The 23,972-nt window shown below is 35.5% G+C and overlaps 1 protein-coding gene across 1 annotated transcript; it reads right to left on the reverse strand.

The window, feature by feature from the left end:
* Positions 1-1,169: 1,169 nt before the first annotated feature.
* On the reverse strand, positions 1,170-21,685 carry LOC135272007 (fibrous sheath-interacting protein 2-like). Its single transcript, XM_064370136.1, has 7 exons — positions 19,376-21,685; positions 17,376-17,870; positions 16,079-16,179; positions 6,064-6,110; positions 3,728-3,771; positions 2,511-2,571; positions 1,170-1,325 (listed from the first exon to the last, which is right to left on the reverse strand). Exons 1-7 carry the CDS (start codon positions 21,683-21,685, stop codon positions 1,189-1,191), a joined length of 3,195 nt encoding a protein of 1,064 aa, XP_064226206.1. The 3' UTR covers positions 1,170-1,188.
* Positions 21,686-23,972: the final 2,287 nt, after the last annotated feature.

A 23,972-nucleotide genomic window follows, 5' to 3' on the forward strand; every position in this document is an offset into this window, starting at 1 on the left:
AAAGTGCAGCTGGGCTCAGGGGGGCCACGCCACCTGTAAGTGGAGACAGGCAAGGCCCCAAACGTCCAGAAGTATCTGTATTTATTGGGCATAGGTTAGGGGGCAGGGTAGTGAGTGAGGTCATCTTTAAGGGTAGTGATAGGGTCATGAGCAATAAACAAGGGGTCCACTCCCATTAGGTCACCTAGGTAGGCTAGGAGGTAGGCAGTGCACAGCAAGGAGTCCACTCCTATTAGGTCACCGAGGCAAGGAGGTGGGCCGTGCGCAGTGAAGAGGGTGCAGTGTGCAATATCTCTTATTTATGGGCATGCTACTTCTAAGACTATAGGAGGATGTTTGAGTCACACAGCAGTGACAGAGCTGACAGGGTCTACCGCCACCTGCTGGCAGCTTCCAGTGATTTCTATAGGACGATGCTTTTGAGCTAGCACAGTGACAAGAGCTGATAAAGTTCACAGTCACCAAGGCATGATTATGCTGGAGGGGTTTTAAGCCCTCGGTCGCTCATGGGATTGCCAGTCTGAGGGCAGCATTCCACAAGAGCTAGACACAAGGTACTACAACTCCTTTATCAGGAGGAGTGGCTCTCGCCCCAAGCCTGCCATACAGTGGGTATCTTTACGATACTGAACACTGTCACCTGGGCCATGGATTCTTGTCCTGGTATAACTGTTTTTCCCTTAAATCATGCTCTGCATCATGTCTGCTACAGACATTCCTCCGACTATAAGCTGCTTATTCCTTAATTCATGCCCTGTGCCATGTCTGCTCTAGGCAGTTCTCTATGAACTAAGTGAACTAAGATATAATCATATATATATGTATATATACACACATATATATTATATGGAAATGATTGAGTAGTAAGATATTCTTCAGGCACTCATTCTATAAACTAATATATGATTATATATAAAGGATAATATAAAAGGAAATAACTGAGTAGTAACACTATAAACTAAAATATTCTTCAGGCACTAATTGTGCTGGGAATCTGCTTAGCTCTCCTTCCTGGGTGCCTAGATGGGGGGTTACCCACATTAAACCTCTCTTTTACCTGGCCCCTCTTACACTATTTGCTTTTATTTTCAGTAGTACAGGAATCATCTTACAAGACACTGTACTATGCTTTAAAAATCATTTTATTTTTTAAGATAAGTGATCATACTTATATCAGGTACAAAAGCTTTAGTCCTCATGATGGTGAGTTGGTGAAGAAGATCTGGAAATATTGGTATTATTTCGAGAAAACACCTTCGACAAAGCTGAAGACATTTTTGTCAGCATTTTACATCCTCGTTTGGAGACGTTGGGCTTGGGAGTTTCTGTGGACAAAGTAAACAAGAAGAATATCTTTATTTTTGGATGCTGATGTCAAATACCTTGCCTAAGGTTATATGAGTAAACAGTGACCCAGCTGGGAATAGGGTCCAGGCTTTCTGACACTCATGGCATCATTATGCCTACTGTCCTATGAGACATCTTTAGTCAGGTATGCAAAGTTCACTTCTCTTTTCCCAGCAGAACACTCTGAAAATGTCTAATGAGTTAAATGGGAACATAACTTTCAGCTCTATTCAGTGTGGACACCTACTTAAGAATGCTCAAGAGAAGGTAGAAGTACATTAAAAATACTATAAATTCTCATCTACTTTGAGTAAATTTTCCATTGATTGATCCCAAGTGGTTCTTTATGTCATATGAGACAGGATTATGTAGGTAATAAAAGAGTTTCTATTTGGATTTTTTTTGCACCATTTATTCAGCATGAGGCTTTAAAAAATATAATCATATTACTTTAACAAAATTGTTATTTTATAGGTAAAGAAATAATCATTTATGTACTTTTCTGATACTTCATAAGTTTTAATAGGGCCACTAAAATTGCATATTTTCTTGATTGTAGTAAATGATACTCAAAGGTTATAAACTTACATATAAAATTTTTATACCCAGATTCTTTGGAAAAATTGTAAGAACTTGGAACAATCTAGCATACCAGTGATGGTAGCTGAGTAGCAGCTCCCTCCTGCGAAGGCAGCATGCCATCTCCCATGAGCCTTATGCCCCTGCTCAACCTGCTGCTGTTGTTCATAGTACCCTCCTTACTCTTATGACCATTTGAGTGTGTAGACAATGACGATGCTACATGAGACTGGGATTTGAAACATAGCTCTGCCGATCATTAGCTGGGGGGTAACCTTGGAAACCTATTGTCATTTTTCTCTTTAATGATTCTCATTTTTTTTCTTTAAATGAAATGTGGCTAGCTGGTGCCTGACACATTTTAGTTAAATTATCCATTGTTGCCTTGGTGTACAGATAGAGAACTACGTAATTTACTGCAAATTGGCATTTGTACAAACAGTAAGAATATTCTTTCAATCCCATTTTGGTAATATGCAAGGGGAGAGCCACTCATTTCCAGGATAGTAATCACAAATCCTAAATTCAAAATCATACAATTGAGAGCTTAATTATACCAGTTGCTAAAATAGTTCATTTTGTACCTGAAATGTTTGAAGAATTTGCATTGTCAACATCCTTGGATCTTTCAAAGATGGTGATAAACTGCCAAAGCAAATCGAAATACAAACTGAGTCTTTCACTAGACACTAAACACTAGATATACCAATAAATCCTCAAATCCACTAGATATACCTATATATATCACTATAGCACCTTCCATAAAATATATCTGTGCTCTGCAATCTCAAATAATTGCTCACCGAGACTGAGGCTCATAGTTTTTGTGAAGTAAGATGCCTAAGATTGACCCTTGTTATGAATGCAGGCCTTGGCTAACACGAAATGAAGGTCAGTGGTTCAACCATATTAACTCATGAAAAATCTCAGCTCTGTCTTCCCCCTCTATCCTTTGATTGAATTGACAAAAGTTAAAAACCCTTTTCTGAAAAATGATGTAATGATAAGGGGAGAGAAATGATGATCACTTTGTAACCCCAAATTTTATTTTATTGAAGTCTTAGCCACTGCAAAGTTGGTAGCAATAAAGTGGCTCTGTGGACCTGACAGTGCTGGGATTGTGTCTCCAATATTAGCTTTACTCTGTAGACCCTTATCAGTTTTAAGTACAGGAGCAGCAATTGTCCCAGAGAGGCATAAAATAGCCTGGGGCAGGTGATTGAAAAAAATGTCATCTGCTAAAAATCAATAAAATAAGGCTTAAATACATGAAATATAAAAGGAATGTGCAGTGTCTATATCAGGTAAAGAGCAGCAGATATTACTACAAGAGTTTTGCCATAGTTCTTCCAAGAAGACTTAAGTGTGCTCATGTATTAAGTTATTGTAAACAAGATACTTGAGGAATCAAATGGGGCAGAGACAATGTAAAGTATTAATTCTCAACTTAGGCTATATCATCACATTATCTGTGAAAACTTTTTTCTTCTAGGCTCTTTCTAGAGACTGTTGCAACAGAGCTAATAAACAAAATTGTACTTAGATGCTAGGAAAAACCAGTGTATTATTTGGTGCACTTAAACAAGGAATGCTGACTTAACCCAAAGATTTTGTTAGGATATTTTAATATACCAGGGACAGGCCTCAGCTAGGGAGAGAGAACAGGGTGTAAGAAATTGTGAACAGGAGAATGCTTCCTGATATACTACAAATCACACCACACAGTCCCTGACTATGAAAACCGAATTGTGCTTAACTAGGTCCCAATACATTCCAATTAAGGATAATTTAAAATACTTACCTCAACACTGCTTCTATTCTCTGGCTTTTGTTCCTGAGAACTTTCTGTAGAGATTAAAAAAAAAAAAAAGTAAAATAGTCTCTTTCTGAGGCATATATATTTGTTGACACAAATCTGATCATATTACTATGTTTCACCAAACAATCATATAATTTAGGCAGATGGAAGAAGTTGTTATTTTAAGTGTACTGAGAACAACAGTGAAATGGGTGAGAGCCGTAGAATGCTGGGGCATGTCTTATCCCTTCAGTTAGAAATTATGAAAGATGAGGCCGGGAGTGGTGGCTTCATTTTAGGCCACCACTTTGGGAGGTCCAAGTAGGTGGATCACCTGAGGTCAGAAGTTTGAGACCACCTGGCCAACGTGGTGAAACCCCATGTCTACTAAAAAAAAATACAAAAATTAGCTGGGCATGGTGGTGGGCACCTGTAATCCCAGCTACTCGGGAGGCTGAGGCAGGAGAATCACTTGAACCAAGAATACAGAGGTTGCAGTGAGCCAAGATTGTGCCATTGCACTCCCACCTGGACAAAAAGAGCAAAAATCTGTCTCAAGAAGAAAGAAAGAAAAGAGAGAAAGAAAGAGACAAAGAAAGAGAAAGAAGAAAGAAAGAGACAAAGAAAGAAAGAGGAAAGAAAGAAAGAAAGAAGAAATGTAACATAGTGGTAGAGGCAAGCTCTATAACTTAGCAGTTATATATCTATGCACAACCATTCAATCCCTATAAGCCTCTTTGTTTACCTGTAAAATGAGAGATTATAGACGATTCTTAATAGCGCTTCCAGCTCTACCACTTTCTGTACATACTTAAAAGCAGATCATTACAATAAAGAGGAGAGTACTGATATTATTAAATTGTAACTTTTGGAACAATCAGGAGAGCTTTGAGGCAATGCCTGGAGGAAATTTGGTGGAATCTACAGAACCAAAAGTTGCCTGAGTAGGTCAATATATCAGTGAAAGAAATTCAGTCAAGGAGCTAGAAATGACACTGAGAGAAGCTTCACAACAACCCACTGCTAGGGAAGCAGCTAACCTGCTAAGACAGAAAACCTGTATTTGAATCTTTGCTTCGTTGCTTAGAGCTTTGTGAACATTGAACATCTAACTTCTCTGACTCCGTTTTCTCATACATATATGGGAATGAGACTGTCTTCCGTGGCTATCTCACAAGCGGCCACTGAGATATCATATAAGAAAACACTATGCATTTTATATAGCTACACTCATCAAAAGCCAACAAAAGGAATATGCAGATAAAGGAATAACTATCTAAAATACCCTCTGGGCCAATATGGGTTCTAAAAAAAAGTAATAGTAAAATATCAATCAGCTCAAATATGAGAAGTGATTAAATTATATGATAAAATTGGTAAGATTTCACTGTTGCTTGATAATCTTCCTAAAAAATGTTTGTATCTATATTGCACATAATTGAACAAACTTTGTTTTACATGATTGAGGACATTTGGGTTTGCTACAAGGGCCATGATTCCAAACATATGTTTTTAAGTTTCTAGGGTATACGGGCATCCAACTCCCCAGAAAAACTATGAAGTTATTTCGATGAAGCAGCAGAGAAATATTCCTGATATTTGTGGGACCCAGATGTTCAGATTTAAGTTATTTGAGATTTTATTGTATATTCTATGAATTAGGAATGCATATATCTGGCCTTGATCTTTCCACTGAATTTCAGACTTAAATACACAATTGCTTACGTAACATCTCAACTTAAAGGTCTAAAGGATATCTCAAACTCACATAACCAAAAAAGAAATCGTGTGCTCCTCCTTCACCTTTGGTTCCTCTCATAGTCTCTCCTATCTCATTAAATGCCTGTATCTACTATAAACCATGCACTGTGTTAGGCTCTTGGTGATACAGCTGTGAACAGACATAAATCTCCACCTTTATGAGGCTTACATTCTGGAGAGATAGTCAAAAAACAATTAAAATACACAATAAACAGAAAGTGCTATGCAGTAAAGCAAAGAACTGGGATAGGTAGCACCATAATCAGAATTAAGTTGCAGTTTCAGAGTGTGATCAGATAAGACCTCACTGAGAAAGTGACATTTGAGCCAAGATCTGATATGCAGATCCAGGTGAGAGAGTACTACAGGAGGCTCAGCAAATCCAAGGGCCGTTAATGTAGAAAATGTTTGAGGAACAGCAAGGAGGTTAGGGTAATTGGAATGGATTGAGCCAGAAATAAACAGAGGAGGACCTTAGATAGGGAATAGTTTTTAGTTTGATGACTAAAAAAAATTATCAAAGTAGTAAACAACATTTCCTTTTGAACACTCTCTAATTTCAGAAAAAAGAATCCAACCTTCTAATATTTCAGCACTTGACTCTGAGTAACAATCTTCATCCTCTCTAAAACAAAAGAAAAAGCATCACTTTAGGTATATTTAATAAATGAAGAACTTACTGGTTAAGCAAAAGAACAGTTACTCTTCATATGGAAAGAAACCTGAAATAGTATATTATTCACTGAGATTCCAAATCAAATCAAAATGATTTCTGACTGACTTTTTCCCCTACTTTTACAATTGTGGTTATACATACATTAAATTTACAATTTTAACCATTTTAAGTGTATAGTTCTGTAGCATTAAGTACATTTACAGTGCTGTGCAACCATTATCATCATCCAGCTCCAGAACTTTTTCATCTTTCTTAACTGAAACTCTATACCGATTAAACATTAAAACCTAATTTCCCTCTTTCCTCCTCCCCTGGAAACCACTTTTCTACTTTCTGTCTCTATGCTTTTTGACTGTGCTATTGATGCATCTGGTAGTGTGCATCATAATATCCTTCCTTTAAAGCTGAATATTTATAACATTGAATATTTATAACATGTTTATTTACTCATCTGTCAGTGGACATTGGGATTTGTCTATGGTGAAAAATGGTGTACAAATATCTGTTTCAGTCCTTGCTTTTAATTATTATGAGTATGTACAAAAAAGTAGAATTGCTTGATCATAGGGTAAGTCTATGTTTAATTTTTGAGAACCCCTCAATACTGTTTTCCACAGTGACTGCACTATTGAAATTCCCACCATCGATGTACAAGAGTTTCAATTCTTTACACCCTTACCAGTGCTTATTTTCTTTTCCCTCCCTTTCCTTCCTTCCTTCTCTCCTTCCCTCCTTCCTTACTCACTCCTCCCTCCTTCCCCACTCACCCCTCCCTCCTTCCCTCTCTTACTTCCTTCTTTAGTTATCTTAATGTGTTGAAAGTGGTATCTTGTTATTTTGATTTGTATTTCTTTAATGATTAGGGAAATGACTGAAAATCATTATATTGCCTATGTTCAAGTCTATTCAAGTCCTTTGGACATTTTTGTTTTTAATCCTTAGCATACAGGTTTATTAGAATTTTTGTAGGTTATTGAATTCTTTTTCTTTTAAATTGCATTTTAGGTTTTGGGGTACATGTGAAGAACATGCAAGATTGTTGCATAGGTACACACGTGGCAGTGTGATTTGCTGCCTTCCTCCCCTTCACCTATATTTGGCATTTCTCCCCATGCTATCTCTCCCCAACTCCCCACCCACCACTGTCCCTCCCCTATTTCCCCCAACAGACCCCAGTGTGTAGTGCTTCCCTCCCTGTGTCCTTGTGTTCTCATTGTTCAACACCTGCCTGTGAGTGAGAACACGTGGTGTTTGATTTTGTGTTCTTGTGTCAGTTTGCTGAGAATGATAACTTCCAGGTTCATCCATGTCCCTACAAAGGACGCAGACTCATCATTTTTGATGACTGCATAATATTCCATGGTGTAGATATGCCACATTTTCCCTGCCTTTGGACATTTTTAATTGGGTTGTCTCACTGATGTTGAGTCATAGGAATTATTTTCATATTCTGAATATTAATTATTTACTAGATGTACAATTTGCAAATATTTTCCTTCATTCCGTGGGTTGACTTTTCACTTTGTTGATCGTGTCCTTTGAAGCACAAAAGTTTTAATTATAATGAATCACAATATATCTATTATTCTCTTGCCTGTACTTTTAGTATCATAACAACAAAAACAACAACAAACATTGTTAAATCCAATGTCATGAAGCCTTTCTCCTATGTCTTCTGACAAAAGTTTTTTTTTTTTTTTTTTTTTTTGAGACAGAGTTTCGCTCTTGTTACCCACGCTGGAGCGCAATGGCGCGATCTCGGCTCACCGCAAACTCCGCCTCCTGGGTTCAGGCAATTCTCTTGCCTCAGCCTCCTGAGTAGCTGGGATTACAGGCACACGCCACCATGCCCAGCTAATTTTTTGTATTTTTAGTAGAGACGGGGTTTCACCATGTTGACCAGGATGGTTTCGATCTGTTGACCTCGTGATTCACTCGCCTCGGCCTCCCAAAGTGCTGGGATTACAGATGTGAGCCACCGTGCCCGACCTCACAAAGGTTTTTTTAAGTTCTTATACATTTTTTTTTTTTTTTTTTTTTGAGATAGAGTTTCACTCTTGTTACCCAGGCTGCAGTGCAATGGCGTGATCTCAGCTCATGGCAACCTCTGCCTCCTGGGTTCAGGCAATTCTCCTGCCTCAGCCTCCGGAGTAGCTGGGATTACAGGCACGCACCACCATGCCCAGCTAATTTTATTTTGTATTTTAAGTAGAGACGGGGTTTCACCATGTTGACCAGGTTGGTCTCGATCTCTTGACCTCGTGATCCACCCGCCTCAGCCTCCCAAAGTGCTAGGATTACAGCCGTGAGCCACTGCACCCTGCTTAAGTTCTTATACTTAAATCTCAGATTCATTTTGAGTTTATTTTTCTATATGGTTTAAGGTAAGGGTTCACCTTCATTTCGTTTGCTTGTTTTTTGCATGTGAGTATCTAATTTTCCCATCACCACTTGTGGAAAAGGACATCCCATCCTCACTAAATGGTCTAGGTTCTCTTGGCAAAAATCATTTGATCATATATGGAAGGGTTTATTTCTCAGCTCTTTATTCCATGTCCTTGCTCTATAAGTCTATCTTTATGTCAGTATCACACTGTTTATGATAGCTTTGTAGTAAGATTTGAAATCAGAAAATGAAACATCTGCATCTTTGTTCGATTTTAAGGTTGTTTTCCTATTAAAGGTCCTTTGAGGCACTAGTGAACTTTAGGATAAATTTTCTATTTCTACAAAAAAATCTTGGTATTTTGATAAAGATTCCATTGATTCTATGGATTACTTTGAGTAGAATGAACATTTCAACAATATTAAACCTTGCAATCCATAAGCATGAAATATCTTTCTGCTTATTTTGTAGTTGACAAAGTCACATTTTTCAATTCCTTGGTTAAATATATTCTTTTTATTCTGCTTGTTATTAATATAAATAGATTTTTCTCCTTAATTGTCTTTAGGTCGTTCATTGTAAGTATATAGAATGCAGCTAATTTTTCTGTTTTGATTTTATATCTGGCAACTTTGCTGAATTAGCTGAATTAATTTATTAAATATAATAGATTTTTTGTGTGTATTCTTTAGAGGTTTCTACATTGTGGCCATGTCATCTATAAATAATAACTTTTCTACTCTTCCAATTTGAATGCCTATCCCTCTTTTTCTTGCCCAATATTTCTGGCTAGCACTTCTACTACTATGTTAAATATAAGCAGCGGCAAAAGTAGTCATTGTTTTTTGTTTGTCCTTGATCTCAGAGGAAATATTTCATTTCCTTACCCTGAGGACAATGTTAGCTGTAGATGTTTCATATGTGATCTTAACAATGCTGAGGTAGTGTCCTTCTCTTTCTGGTTTGCTGAGTCTTTTTATCCATGTAGAAGTGTGAACTTTTGTCAAGTAGTTTTCCTGCATCATTTGAGATGGGTGTGTGTGTGTGGGGGGTGTGTGTGTGTGTATGTATGTATGTGTATGTTTCCCTTTCATTCTGTTAATGTGATGTATTATATTGATTTTTTATTTTCTTTTTTGATAGGGTCCCATTCTGTCACCCAGGTTGGAGCAAAGTGGTGTGATCACAGCTCACTGCAGTCTCAACTTCCTGTGCTCAATAAATTCACCTGGCCAAGCCTCTTTAGTAGCTGGGACCACAGGTGCACACCGCCACCCCTGGCTATTTTTTGTATATATTTTTTTGAAGAGATGGGGTTTCACCATGTTGCCCAGCCTGGTCTCAAATACTCAGGCTTGAGCAGTCTGCCTGTCTTAACCTCTCAAAGTGCTGGGGTTATATGCATGAGTAACTGCGCCTGGCCTATTATTGGTTTTTGTATATTGAAACTTGCTTGCTTTCCTGGGATAAATCTAACTTGGTTGTGATCTATAAACCTTTTAATGTACTGCTGAATTTGGTTGGCTAATATCTTGTTGAAGATTTTTGTATCAATATCCACCAGTAATATTGGTCTGTAGTGTTTTCTTGCAGTCTTTGGTCTTGGTAATAAGCTAATGATGGCATAATGACTTTGGAAGTACTTCCTCTTTTCAATTTTTTGGAAAAGTCTGAGGGGGATTAGTGTTAATTCTTTAAAGTTTGTGACATTCATGAGTGAAACTATCTGGTCATGAGCTTTTCTTTGTTAGGAGGTTTTTCAGTTATTGTTCCAATTTCTTTACTATTTCTAAATTTGTTCAATATAATTTAGCATAATTCGGTCTTGACAGATTGTGTATTTCTAGGAATTTATCCATTTCATCTGGAACATCCAACTTGTTGGACACACAGTTATTCATAGTACCCTCATATAATCCTTTTTATTTCTGTAAACTCAGTTGCTATTTTACCTCTTTCGTTTATGATTTTGGCCGTCTTTCTTTCCTTAGGCAATCTAGCTAAAGACTTGTCAATTTTGTTGATTTTTTTTTAATGAACCAACTCTTGGTTTTATCGATTTTCTCTACTGTGTTTTTATTCTTTATTTTATTGCTGTTCTAATCTTTATTATTTTCTTTCACTTAATACCTTTTAGTTTGTTCTTTTTCTAGTTTCTTAAAGTGTAAAGTTAGGTTGTTGGTATAAGATCTTTCTTATTTATTAATGAAGAATTCAGAACTATAAATTTTCCTCTTAACATTGCTTTTGTTCTATTCCTTAAGTTTGGTAAGTTTGGTAAGTTTCCTTATCATTTCTTTTTTGGTCCATTAGTAGATAAGTATATTGTATGTTGTTTAATTTTCACATATTTTAAGCTGTTTTGGCTTTCTTCTGCTGTTGACTTCCAGTTTTGTCTCCTTGTAATTTAAAAATATATTTTGTATAAATTCAAACTTTTAAAATCTATGAAGACTCATTTTGGGGCCTAAGATACAGTTTATCTATGTGTGCTATGTACATTTGAGTAAATGGTGTATTTTGTTATTGTTTTATATAAACATATCTGATAGATTCAATGAATCTATAGTGTTATTCACGTCTGTATTAGTCTGTTCTCATTCTGCTATAAAGGTCTGCCTGACACTGGATAATTTATAAAGGAAACAGGTTTAATTGACTCACAGTTTCACACGGCTGGAGAGTCCTCAGGCAACTTACAATCATGGTGAAAGGGGAAGCAAACACCTCCTTCTTTGCCTGGTGGCAGGAAGGAGAAGTGCCAAGCAAAAGGGGGAAAATCCCCTTATAAAACCATCAGATCTCAGGAGAACTCATTCACCATCATGAGAAAAGCAGCATGGGGGTAATTACCCCCATGGCTCAATTACCTTCAACCTGGTCCCTCCCACGACATGTGGGAATTATGGGAACAACAATTCAAGATGAGATTTAGATGGGGACACAGACAAACTATATCAACACCCTCTATTTTCTTATTTTGTTTAGTTGTCTCTCCATGATTGAAAATGGCCTATTAAAGTCCTTTACTATTATTGTAGAGCTGTTTATTTCCTGTTCAATTCTGTTAGTATTTATTTTATATATTTTGGAGCTCTGATGTTGGTTCATACAGACGCTCCTTAACTTATAATGGGGTTACTTCTCAACAAACCCATTTTAAATGAAAAATACCATACACTGAAAATTAATTGAACACATCCAACATACTAAACATCATAGCTTCTCCTAGCCTACCTTAAATGTGCTCAGATCACATACATTAGCCTGCAGTTTAGCAAAATCATCTAACACAAAGTATTAAAAATACTGTATAATATATTGAATACTGTACTGAATGTGTATTGCTTTCACACTGTCATAAAGTTAAAAAATTGTAAGTCGAATTATCATTAAGCTGGAGACCATTTATGTATGTTTTTAATTATTATCTCTTCCTGATTTGAATTGATGCTATTATCATCATATAATGTCCTATTTTTTTTTCTCTCTTTTGGTTTCTATTTGCAAAGGTGTATATTTTTCCATTCTTTCACGTTCAACCTACATGTATTCTTAGATATAAAGTGAATATCTTGTGAATAATATACAGTTGGATTCTGTTTTTGAAATCCACTTTATCATTCTATATCTTTTGATTAAAGTGTTTAACCCAGTTATACTTCAAGTAATTAGAATAGAGAAAGATGTTCTTTTGCCATTTTGTTGTTTTTTGCATCTTACAGTTTGTCCTTCATTTCTTCCATTACTGTCTTCCTTTGTATTTAGTTGAGCTTTTTAGTGACACATTTTGATTCAGTTCTAATTTCTTTTTATGTACATTTTATGGATATTTTCTTTGTGGTTACTACAAGGATTATGTATAACATCCTAAAGTTAAGATTCTGTTTTTTAATTGATACCAAATTAACTTAATTGCATACAAAAACTCTACTCTTTAACACATTTACTCCATAATCAGTTTATGTTATTGAGGTCCCAAATTGTATCTTTGCATATTCTGTACCTATTTGCATAAGTTTATAATCTGTTTTATGCATTTGTCTTTTAAATCCCTTAGGAATTAAAAGGTGGATGTATGAGCTAAATTATAATATTTTTTTTTTTTTATATTTGTTCATGTATTTATATTTGTTAAAAATTACGTAGTCTCATATGTGTCTGAGATACTGTTTGGTATAATTTCATTTTTCTTTTTAACTTGAAGAACTTTCTTTGGTATTTCTTTTCAGGTAGGTCTAGTATTAATGTATTCCCACAGCTCTTTTTCTTGTCTTGGAATATCTTACTTTCTCCTCATTTTTCAAGAACATTTTCTTCTGGATGTAGAGTTCTTGTTTGACCGTATATTTTTTTCTTTCACTATCCAACTGCCTCTTGGCTTATAACTAATGAGAAAACCACTAGAAATATTATGAGAGTTGTTTGTACATGATGTGTCACTTTCCTTTTTCTACTTTAAATATTCTCTTTGTCTTCTGAATGTTTAATATGTGTCTCGATGTGGTATTTTTGTGTTTGTTCTGATTGAAGCTTTTTAAGCTTCTAGAATTTGTGTATGTATATAATTCTTCAAATTTAGTAAGTTTCAGCCATTTTTTTTTCTTAAAATAAACCCTCTGTTTCTTTCTCAAACTCTTCTTCTGGAATTTACATAATGTGCATATTGTTCTGCTTGATGGTGTTTTCACAATCCCTTAGGCATTGCTCACTTTTCTTCCAGTGGTTTCTCCTTTTGGTCTTTAGACTTGACAACTTCAAATGACTTGCATTCAAGTTCACTGATTATTTCTTCTGTCTGTCCAAGTTTGCTGTTAAACATCTCTAATAAATTTTTTAATTCGGTTATATTTTTCTGCTCCAGAATTAATTTTTAATTTTTATTAGCATACAATACTTGTACATGTTTATGGGGTATATGTGATGTTTTAATACAGGTATACAATGTGCAATGATCAAGTCAGGGTAATTGGGGTATCCATTACCTCAAGCATATATTGTGTCTTGTGTTATGTGTTAAGAATAGTCCAATCCAACTCTTTTAGTTATTTTAGAATATATAATAAAGTATTATTAACTCTAGTTGCCCTAATGTGCTACCACAACCAGAATTTCTGTTTGGTTCTTTTTTTATAAATACTCTTAATATTTTAATTTTGTTCATATATATATTTCCTAATTTCCTTAGTTCTTTGTCTACCTACATTCTTCAACATATTTAAGATGGTTGTCTTAAAGTTTTTGCCATGTAGGTCCAACTGATATGCTTCTTCAGAAACATTTTCTGGGTATTTTATTCTTTCAAATGAGCTAAATTTCCCCATTTTTTTTGTATGCTTCGTGGTCTTTTGTTAAATATGAGTATTTGAAATAATAAAGAAGCCACTTCTTCTAGTGTCTGCTGATTGATGTGGAAAATCTTCACTAATTAGTGGGACTTTGAACCTTGGAGACAGTCCAAAGTGAAGACAGACTTTTTCAGATCTTTGCTGTGTATGCAGCTTTCAAGCCTATGTTTGTGCTTCCCCAAACCCAATTTTTCTGAGCTGCTTTTAAATGATTTAATTTCACAAAGAGTCACTCTTTGCTCCTTCTCAGGAACTTAGATGTTCTACAGCATCTCTCTCTTCTCATAATTTCTTGCCCAAGATGTTTATGGTTCTGCAGTCCCCCTGTAGTTTTCATGAATTGCGGCAGCTATCCACTACTTTCTGTAGTTTTCAGGCTTAAAACCAAACGATGACACCATTGCCTATTTGAGTTCCTAGTCAGGTGAAACAAAAATAATTTCCTAAGAAAGTCCATATATAGGTCAGAACAAGATGTATTCTGTTTTTTTGACCAAAGGGAGGACACTGTAAATTGGGCTCCTTTCTCTTGAATATGTTATACCACGCTGGGAGGAAGTTGAGTCTAAGAACAAGCTAAACTACACTTTTTTTTTTTACTCTTTTGAACGTGTTTCTACCTTTCTCTCTTTCTTCCTCCTTCCCTTTCTTCACACCTCTCTCCCTCCCTTCCTTCCCTTCCTTTTCTATTTTATTTCCTCCTTCCTTTCTTTCTCTCATACTTTTTTCTCTCTTTTCTTACTTCCTCTTTCACCTTCCTTCCTTCCTTTCTCTGTCTCTTTTTCTTTCTCTTTTTTTTTTCCTCTCTCTCTCTCTGAGTATCACTCTGTTGTCTAGGCTAAAGTGCAGTGTAAAATTATAGCTCACTGTAACTTCAAACTCCTGAGCTCAAGCAATCCTGTCACCTCAGCCTCCTGAGTAGCTAGCACTAGGTGCACATGACCATTCCAGCTAATTTTGTATAACTTTATTTTATTAGAGTTAGGGTCTTGCTATGTTGCCCAAGCTAAGTTCAAACTCCTTGCCTCAAGCAATCCTCATGCCTCGGCCTCCCAAAGAGGTGGAGTTACAAGCATGATGCACTATGCCCAGCCAGCTTTTTCTTGATTCACTATTTATTTGGTTGCCACAGACTGTTTTCCAGAGCTGTTATAAAGTTTTGTTAGTCAGTTTGTAGTTACTTATATTTTGTTTCCATGGGAAAATCAGAACCTTGAGCTTCCTGGTATTATCTTGCTTTAAAATTATTTTTATTTAATATTGTTTATGCCTGCTTTTTACTTCACTGATATAACCAATAGAGAGGTTCCAACATTATTAGTTATGTATGTTACAATAACATGTTATGTAGGAGGAAAGAGACAATGGTGAGCCAAAATAGGGTTATGTCAAAAAACAAAAACAAAAAACAAAAAACAATTCCAGCATGCTGAGTGAAAAAATAAATTACTAGGTAGATTTTTCTGTGTATATCATCAGTACTTCTTACCAGATAAAAAATGTTATCTTTTCTAAGTTATGTATAATTTTATAAATTTAAGCACAATTTTAGATATTTTCACTATTCTTGATAGAGTTATTAATCAGATTACAAGTCTACAGGGCACTTTGTTCCTCCTTGTCCCCTATAACTGTTAAGGTCCATATTTTGCTGCTAGTGTCATCCACATTTGGATTGTCTTTCACTTGCATAAGTTCTAGCCATTCTTAAAGAGTCACGTCAAACTCCATTGCTTTCTATGATTTATCTCTGAATGTTCCAACTTACATTTCTCGCTCATTCCTTTGGATTCTTCTTATAGGCAATGAACACTAGCTTTGTGAAGACAGCTAAGCATGGCCCCTTTTGTACTGATACTACATACTCTATTTCTGGGCCATTACCTCTCTCATATTAGAAAATAACCTAATACGTTAACAAACACTGTAATAAGACTACAAAGAAGATACACTAGAAAGTGGTTTCAAAACTGGGACCTATAGGCTGGGTATCTAAAAATGCATGAGCAAATAGCCAGATGTGGCTTTGGAATTTTCCACAGTAGGGTTCCAATGAAAGGAAGAAGTGAGGGAAGGTCTGAAGCTAAATACTTGCTCAGTTACAGTTTTGCCAGGGGTCCCTTTCTACCCATAAGCTCTGGTTTATCAGACTTCTATATTTGGACTGCTTTAATTTCATGTACCTAGTAGATGAAATGAGATCTTCTTGGTCGTATGAAGATGAACTCATAATTCTGTGTATGAAGTAATGTGGTGGTTCATTAAGAAGATTCTTCTCTTCTTTCTGGAAAAGGACAAATCAGGTATTACTCTAAATGGAGTTTGAGATATAGTTTCTTACCTTATGGCATTTTTTTTGCCATATAATCTACATTTTAACAGGACAAAGTTTTAGAAATTACTTAAAAGATGGATGAACCCTATAATTCTAATTAAAAAGTGCCTTTGAATATAATTAATTTGAAATAGTTCAGTGAAGATTACCCAAATTGTGATACTGGATTTTGAACAAATTTTAAACATAAATCTAGAACAATGTTGTTGAAATCTACCTCTAAACTTTAAAAACATTTAAAATCATATATTATGGGGTTCAAAAAGAGGAAGAACACAGATACAACTCTGATCAATTAGGTATCTTGCCAGATCAATCACCTTAACACATATTTTGATCTATTTGTTGCAAAGTCATGTGTACTTCTGAATTGAGCAGTTATATTTCTGTTATTTTCTGTAGTTCATCTAAGCTTTTGTTTTACCTTAGAATCACATCAAATGGATAATCAAGAGAATGGCCTCATCAGAATATTAAAAATAATATATTCTCCAAAAACATGTTATGGTATAGATTTTTGGACAGGACTAAACTCAAAAGGTCATTGAGACCCAGACCATCATTTGAGGGTTTGGAGCCAGCAACAAGAGATGTTAACCATGCTGATAGCAGGGATTATGGGCTAATTGTAAGGGTGATATTTAAAATATATAAATTATCTTGTTAAGGTTGGGTAAGTTGGTTATATAGCTTACCAAAAGGTCACCTAGCTACTAAGAGTCAGGATTCAAACCTAAGCAGTCTGAATCTCTGCGGATCTTTTTTTCTTCCTCCTACTCAGAGCCAATCTTCTGCTGCTGTTCTAGTGGCATTAGGCTCGCCACACCAAATGCTCAAGGAGTACTTACCAGGAAAAATACAAAAGGGTAGAAACCAATTGTTTTTAATAATTAGTTTACATGTTTCTTAACGGTTTCATTGTCTCTTTTCTTTGAGATTCTAATTAATCTAGTTTTTCCCCTATTATTTGCTTTCCTACAGTTGAGATTCACAGCTGTGCCTGGTAATTATTTCCCTTATTCTGTAAATATCACCAGGCTTGAGACTGAATTCATTCTTTTCTGACCAACTAAGATACATTATTGGGCCATATTTGTAAATCTATCTCCCCTTTCTTGTCACTAACTGTCATGCTTCTCACTTACCTTACACAGTGGCTTTTCCTCCCAAGATGAAGAGACTGTTTCAGGCATGGCTTTTTTTATGGCCATGTCAAGCTCAGCAACAGGTCTTTTAACATGTGTCTCCTTAGATTCTATTACCTGATTTGAGGTTGCTTCAGTACTTTCAATATTTACACTGGCTGTGGTCTGACAACAGTTAAATAGTGACAAAAGCTTTTTCAGTCTGCTAGTACTTCGTGTTGACTTAGGAGAAACTTTGTTTTCTTCTGGCTTCTTGACTTCTTTTACTTGATCTTTAAATACTTTGAAGTCTTCTTCTGCCACAGTCTCTCTTAAAACAACTTCATCTTCGTCAGAATTGAGTTCTTCATTTATGTCATTTTTCAAATCCACTCGATCAATATCATGAGCCACTAATTGAAAAATAAGATCATTTTTGCTTTGCACATCTTTTAAGAGCTCCACCCTTGTAATATCAGGCTTTCTTGTATTCTGAAATGAATTTCTGCCAACAGCCTGAAAAAAAAGGTATAGCAAATATTAAAAACAAATGTCTAAGTCACTTTTCCTGTAGTTTGATTATACTGTAGCTATTTTTTTGTGATTTCTAGTTTTGATTTAAGTAATATCTTCAATTATCACTTAATTGTATATTAGCAATATTTTTAAAAGAAATAGTCAAATAAAAAAAATATTTGTTGGCATGCATCACTTTTTTACATTTATATGCATCAATCTAATCTAACTTACTCCAAAAGTCAGAGCAAGATCTAACATAATTAAATGACTTCTTCTTTGTCATTTATCTTGAACGTTTTGTGACAGAAGGAGACAGGATAACCTATTTTCCAAAAATCCTAGGTAAGGAATTATAGAAAAATCTAAATATACATACTTTCTTTCCTTTGTTTCTTTCTTTCTTTTTTTTCTTTTTTTTTTTTTTTAGATAGAGTCTCTCCCTGTTACCCAGGCTGGAGTGCAGTGATGTGATCTCGGCTCACTGCAACCTCCGACTCCCAGGTTCCAGTGATTCTCCTATCTTAGCCTCCTGAGTAGCTAGGACTACAGGAGTGCCACTATGTCTGGCTGATTTTTGTACTTTTTTGTAGAGACAAGGTTTCATCATATTGGCCAGGCTGGTCTTTCTTTCTCTTCTCTGCTGTGCCCTTTGTTGAAGATAGATAATATTGGTAGCCAGACTGGGGCAAATAACATGCCTTAACTGAGTTGCCCGTGTCTGCTTCTTTATTGTTTTGTTTTTAGGATGGCTTTTCCTTCCTTGAACAGGACAGTGGTATTTGTTTTAGTTTAAATATTCCTTTCTTGCACTCTGTGGTTATAAATGACTCAAGTAAAGAAAGCTTGTAACTAAGAGTAAGATTTGTGGCAGATAATTCTATAGATAATTAACTGAGTTTAGTTAGTTATTTTATAGTCTGTTCACTTAATTTTTTTCCCAGGCAATAATTTATATATGAATGAAGACTACCAAGTATATGCTAATATAATGATGAGAACCCAGATTAAAAATAAAATTTCAGAGTTGGAAGAGACCATCATTTCTTCCAAAAAAGCAAGAGTAAAGAAGATTAAAGAAGTTTTAAACCATGATAAACTAAGAATTTTGGTGTGTGTTAGGTCACTCTTGCACTGCTATAATTAACTGAGACTGGGTAATTTATTAGAAAAGATATTTAATTGTCTCTCAGTTCTGCAGGTTTTACAGAAAACATAGTGGCATCAGCTTCTAAGAAAGCCTCAGGAAGCTTCCAATCATGGCAGAAGGCAAAGGGGGAGCAGGCATATCACATGGAGATAGCAGGGGCAAGAGAGAGATGGGGGCAGTTGCTACACAATTTTAAATGACCAAGTAGCATGAGAACTCACTCACTATCATGAAGACAGCATTAAACCATGAGAGATCCATCCCCCTGACCCAAACATCTCCCACCAGGAAGGAAATCACAGAAGAACCATGTCTCACTATCCACTCATTTTCCTGCCATTACTTTTGCACTTACCTCTAAGGGTTTTACATCCAGTCTTCCAGTCTTATCTAATGAGGCATGTCTTTCTCTCTTTCTGTTTTCTAAATTAGGTGATTCTGAGGAGTAATTTCTCCCACTTATTGATGCTCTTCTCAGTTCTGCTATGCTAAGTCCAGTTCTTTTCAAACACTCCTGCTTAAGTTCCTTAAGAGGTTGAGTTTTTGTAGAAGTAACTGCTAAGTGTTCAGAAATAATTTTTGGATCTATTTTGACTGTTTTTTTCCCAACATACGGAACTATTTTAATAGGATATTCCTCTTCAGATGAAACTTGATCTAACTGTTCTTCCTCCAATTCAGGAATCACATTAATAGCATGTTCTTGTGCCTTTTGAACAATTCTGTTAATGTCTAGCTCTCCAGAGAGATCAGCATTTGAAATTGTTGAGCCAGTTGTGTCTAATGGAAAACTTGAAACTCCATCAATAATTAAACTAGCCACTTTAGGAAAGACTGTGTTTGTATCTTCTATATCATAATAAAATTCTTTGTTGGTTCCTGATTGTTGTAGTATGTTATTATAAACAGAATTAACAACCTGATAAACACTTTCTATATTTTCTGGATTTAAATAGTGTTTTTCAGGATCAGAAGTTATTAGACTAATGCTACTTCTGGAAATTTCAGCTGTTACAGATTTTGTCAGTTGAGATGCAATTTTATGTAACTCAGGCTTTGATAAGTTTTTTTCATCTTTGCTTGAGGAACTTGGAAACCTTACTAGTTTAGCCAAGAACAAGGCCAACACCTCTTCTAAAAGTTTGGCATCTAATATCAAACCTTTTCTGGATGAAGACTTTTCCTTAGACTTCAGTTCATCAATAATTTTGGTCACTTTTTCCATAATTTTGACAGCTTCCAGAACTAATTCTGAATTTGACACTTCTTCCTCTACTTGAGGTTGAAATTCAGAATTGGAAATTGCATTCACTAATAAAAAGCCTATTATATCTGAGAGGACACTACCTTTAGCCATTAAATATTCAAATATAGAAGTAAAAGAACCAAAGTGCTTTAAAACACTGGTAAAAACAGAATTAACTATGTTTTCAATAGTTGCATTATCAGCTGCAGGTACAGTAGGTGATTCCTTGGTGGGTGCTACAAGTTTAACCGTACTTTTGAAGATAAATTCTTGGACTGAATTTAATACTTTTGAAGTTATTTTTAGCATTTCAGTTTCTAAGGATTTGGTTCTTTCTTTATGCACGTTTGGAAATACAGATAAAAGCTTTGATAAAAATTTCACAGCAATTTCTTCTATTACGTTATAAGACAGCTTATGAGCATGTGATGGTTTAGGTAAGGGCACATCAGTAGTTTGGAAAACATCTTTAAGGATATTTTCAATGATGTTTTCAACTTCCACACACTGATGTGGAGTCAGTCCTCCACAAAAATAGCTCTGCAACTGATTCCCAGCCACTTCTCGTAGAACGAAGTCAACTATGGTTTCTGAAAGGATTTTGCATCCACTGGTGACACAATTTTGTATGATTTCTTGTGATCCAAACTGTGGCAAGAGCTTGTTATAAACAGACTGAACCACTAACTCAGTAATTTCATGATCATCAGATTGTAAGGATTCTACATACTGTATAATCATATGTTTATTTTGGGAGATCTCTGTTGCAACTGCACTTACTAACTTCATTTGAAAGAAATCCAGTTCTGTGAACAAATTGTCCTCAAGTTTTCTTGTTTCTGTGCTGGATATTGTTGAGAAAATTTTAGATAAAAGAGCAGAAATCACATTCTCTAAAAATTTATGAGGTAATATTATTGTATATGGTGATGAAGTTTGACATTCTTTGCTGGCTGTTTGGGCCAACTTTTGGACCTTTTTAACAAGCTTCTTAGATTCCAGAGGGAAACATTCTGAAACTGAAACCTTATCACAAAATACCAAGTTAAGCTGATGTTGAAAAATTTCATTTATCACTGCACTAGTCAGTCTTCTTGCTAAATTTTCTCCATTACTGTTTATATTCTTACAAATGGAGTCTTGAGATCCATATTCATTTAAAATATTACAAACAGAAGAGTGAACAACTTTATTGACTAATGTTTTGTCAGTTGATGGTATCTTAACTGATGAAGGTGTTTTAGTCACTTTATCGACAGGTGGCATTTTATCTGCAGATTTTATCTTAAAGCTGGATGGTGCTTCATCTGTTGTTGGCTCTTTTCCCACAGGTGGGAAAAACTGATTCCCCGTGTCTGGTCTGAAAACCTTAATTTGAGCATCTGAAAACTCCTTTAGCAGTAAATCGATGAGTTTCATAGCAGTGTCATAGAGTTTAGCTTGATTTTTCTCATCATGGACATTTTGACCTCTATCTTGTATTTGTGTTTCTGGTATGGAAGAAAAGATCAATTTTTTAACAATCTCGGTAATAATATCTTCTAAAAATTTAGCGGGAAAAATTCCAGGCTTATTTTTTGGTTGATACTGTGAATCTGTGGAGCTGCTTGCTTTCCCAAACAGCTTTTGTGAGATACTGCCTTTGAAACATTCTTGTTTAGCAATACTTTTAGAAATCCCAATGTTGTCAGTTAAGAAATGATTTTCTTTTTCTTTATCTAATTCATGTTTAATTTCTTGTAAAGTTTTTCTAGCCACTTGTTGTGCATAAGTATTTAATTTAGACAAACACAGTTGGCACAAGTTGGTCTCTCCTGACATAGTATGATCTACTGAGCAATAGGAAAATTGCTCATCAGAATATGGATCTTTGGCTGATAATGCTTTGCTCAGTGTACTCTGATCTTGTTGAATAGGTAAGGCCATTGGGACTGTAAAGTTGACTTGGGAACAAAAGACGGATTTTACTTTGGAAGTAGCAAACGTTTCCAAATTTGTTAATATTGCCTGTACAATATCTTCAACTACATTTACCTTTGCCTCTTTGTCAGGAACACTGAATCTAGACTGAGAAGTACATGGATTTTTATCCAAGACAGAGGACTTTCCTTCATAGCTGTGTTCATGAAAAGAAACATTAGCTGAAAAATTGATAGTTTCATACCTATTTTTCCTTACATTTCTTTCTGTCATGGCAGCTGAATAAAGTTTGTGAAATACAGCGTTAACAATGTTTTCTGTTACTATAGCTATATCTGCTTCGGAAATTAAAGAATCTATCATTTTATCCATACACTGAACAGATGTTTGGGCAATTGGCTCATCAACATTGTGAAGTATGCCATGAAAATGAGAGTGGGAGAGAGAAAGCACATTTAATTGATTGATTAAAGTACTTTGAAAAATTTCATTCAAAATATTTCTTATGATGGGAGCAATCGGAGATACATTTGGTTCTTTGAGTTTTACTTCAATTTTCCTTAAGGTTTTTTCTAGAGCCCATTGTTTAAGAGAATGTGTTTTCATTTCTTCTTTTTGTAGTGATCTATCATCAATAATTTTCTTCTCTGTACATGCATCATCTTCTAGAAATGAATCGGATTCAGCTCCTCCAGAAAGACTTCCATATGTTGGCCTGTATCGATAAGTTTCAATGCCTCCCTCTTCAGATTCAGTTTGATTAAACATATCTGAAGATACTGCATCTAAAATTAATTTGACTACATCCATAAGAATCTGAGTCTCACGTGGTGGGGTTTTTACACTTGTCTTCAAGTCTGATGAGGTCACGTTTAATTCTGTTTGAATAGCCTTCATGATAGCACTTGATACCTTCTTTGCAGGCATGTATAAAGCAGACAGAAATGATTCTTCATGTGTCTCTCTGGAAATATTGGTGCTTTCACATTCCCAGCCCATCTTATTGCTTTTCTTATTTTCATCATTAATAGCATCCAGAATTTCTAAATATCCATTGGCAAACTCTTTCAGTTTAGCAAAAACTATATTAAGAATGTCTGAAGCTACAGTTCTCAGTTTATTTGGATGCATTTCTTTTGTGCTCTCTGCTTTGGAAGACACAGGAGCAACAGGTTTTGCTTTGCTTTGAGTCTCCTCTTTATTGCCCTCCTGAACCATTCTGGAAACTATGCTGGACACTATTTTGGTGGATTTGGCCATTTTCTCAAGAATTGAAGCAAATGATGGGTTGTCAATGTCAAGAGTCTCTGAGATGGCTTTTATTCCACAACTTGCAAAACTGGTATCCATGTCAACACCAGATAATTTTACAAGGATATAATCAAAAATTGCTTTGGAAATTAACTGAGTATTAGACTGCAATGCAGCAGTCATTTTCTGATTCTTATTGGTAGTCTCTTGGCTTCCTAGGAGCTTGCTTAACATTTCATGTAGTGTTTCCTCAATTCTATCTAACACTTCCAATTTTGCATTATTTTGAATGTCTTTTTCATCATCGCCACTGTGGAGAGCACAAGGAGTAGCCATATATTTGTGAAAAGATTTTTTTTTTTTTTTTTTTATTGCATTTTAGGTTTTGGGGTACATGTGAATAACATGCAAGGTTGTTGCACAGGTGCACACGTGGCAGTATGATTTGCTGCCTCCCTCCCCTTCACCTATATCTGGCATTACTCCCCATGCTATCCCTCCCCAACTCCCCACCCCCTCACTAACCCCCTCCCCC

This window comes from Aotus nancymaae, unplaced genomic scaffold (genome assembly GCF_030222135.1).
Source record: "Aotus nancymaae isolate 86718 unplaced genomic scaffold, 86718_ANA_hifiasm-v0.15.2.pri h1tg000102l, whole genome shotgun sequence".
In the NCBI taxonomy this organism is placed as follows: domain Eukaryota; kingdom Metazoa; phylum Chordata; class Mammalia; order Primates; family Aotidae; genus Aotus; species Aotus nancymaae.

Excerpts from the sequence above, each read along its gene's own strand:
- LOC135272007 (XM_064370136.1), bottom strand. The coding sequence starts at position 21,685 with ATGAAACTCATCGATTTACTGCTAAAGGAGTTTTCAGATGCTCAAATT. Across the intron at positions 3,772-6,063 it reads AAGTGCTGAAATATTAGAAG|AAAGTTCTCAGGAACAAAAG; the intron begins GTTGGATTCTTT and ends TAATCTCTACAG. Across the intron at positions 2,572-3,727 it reads AGAATAGAAGCAGTGTTGAG|TTTATCACCATCTTTGAAAG; the intron begins GTAAGTATTTTA and ends TTGCTTTGGCAG.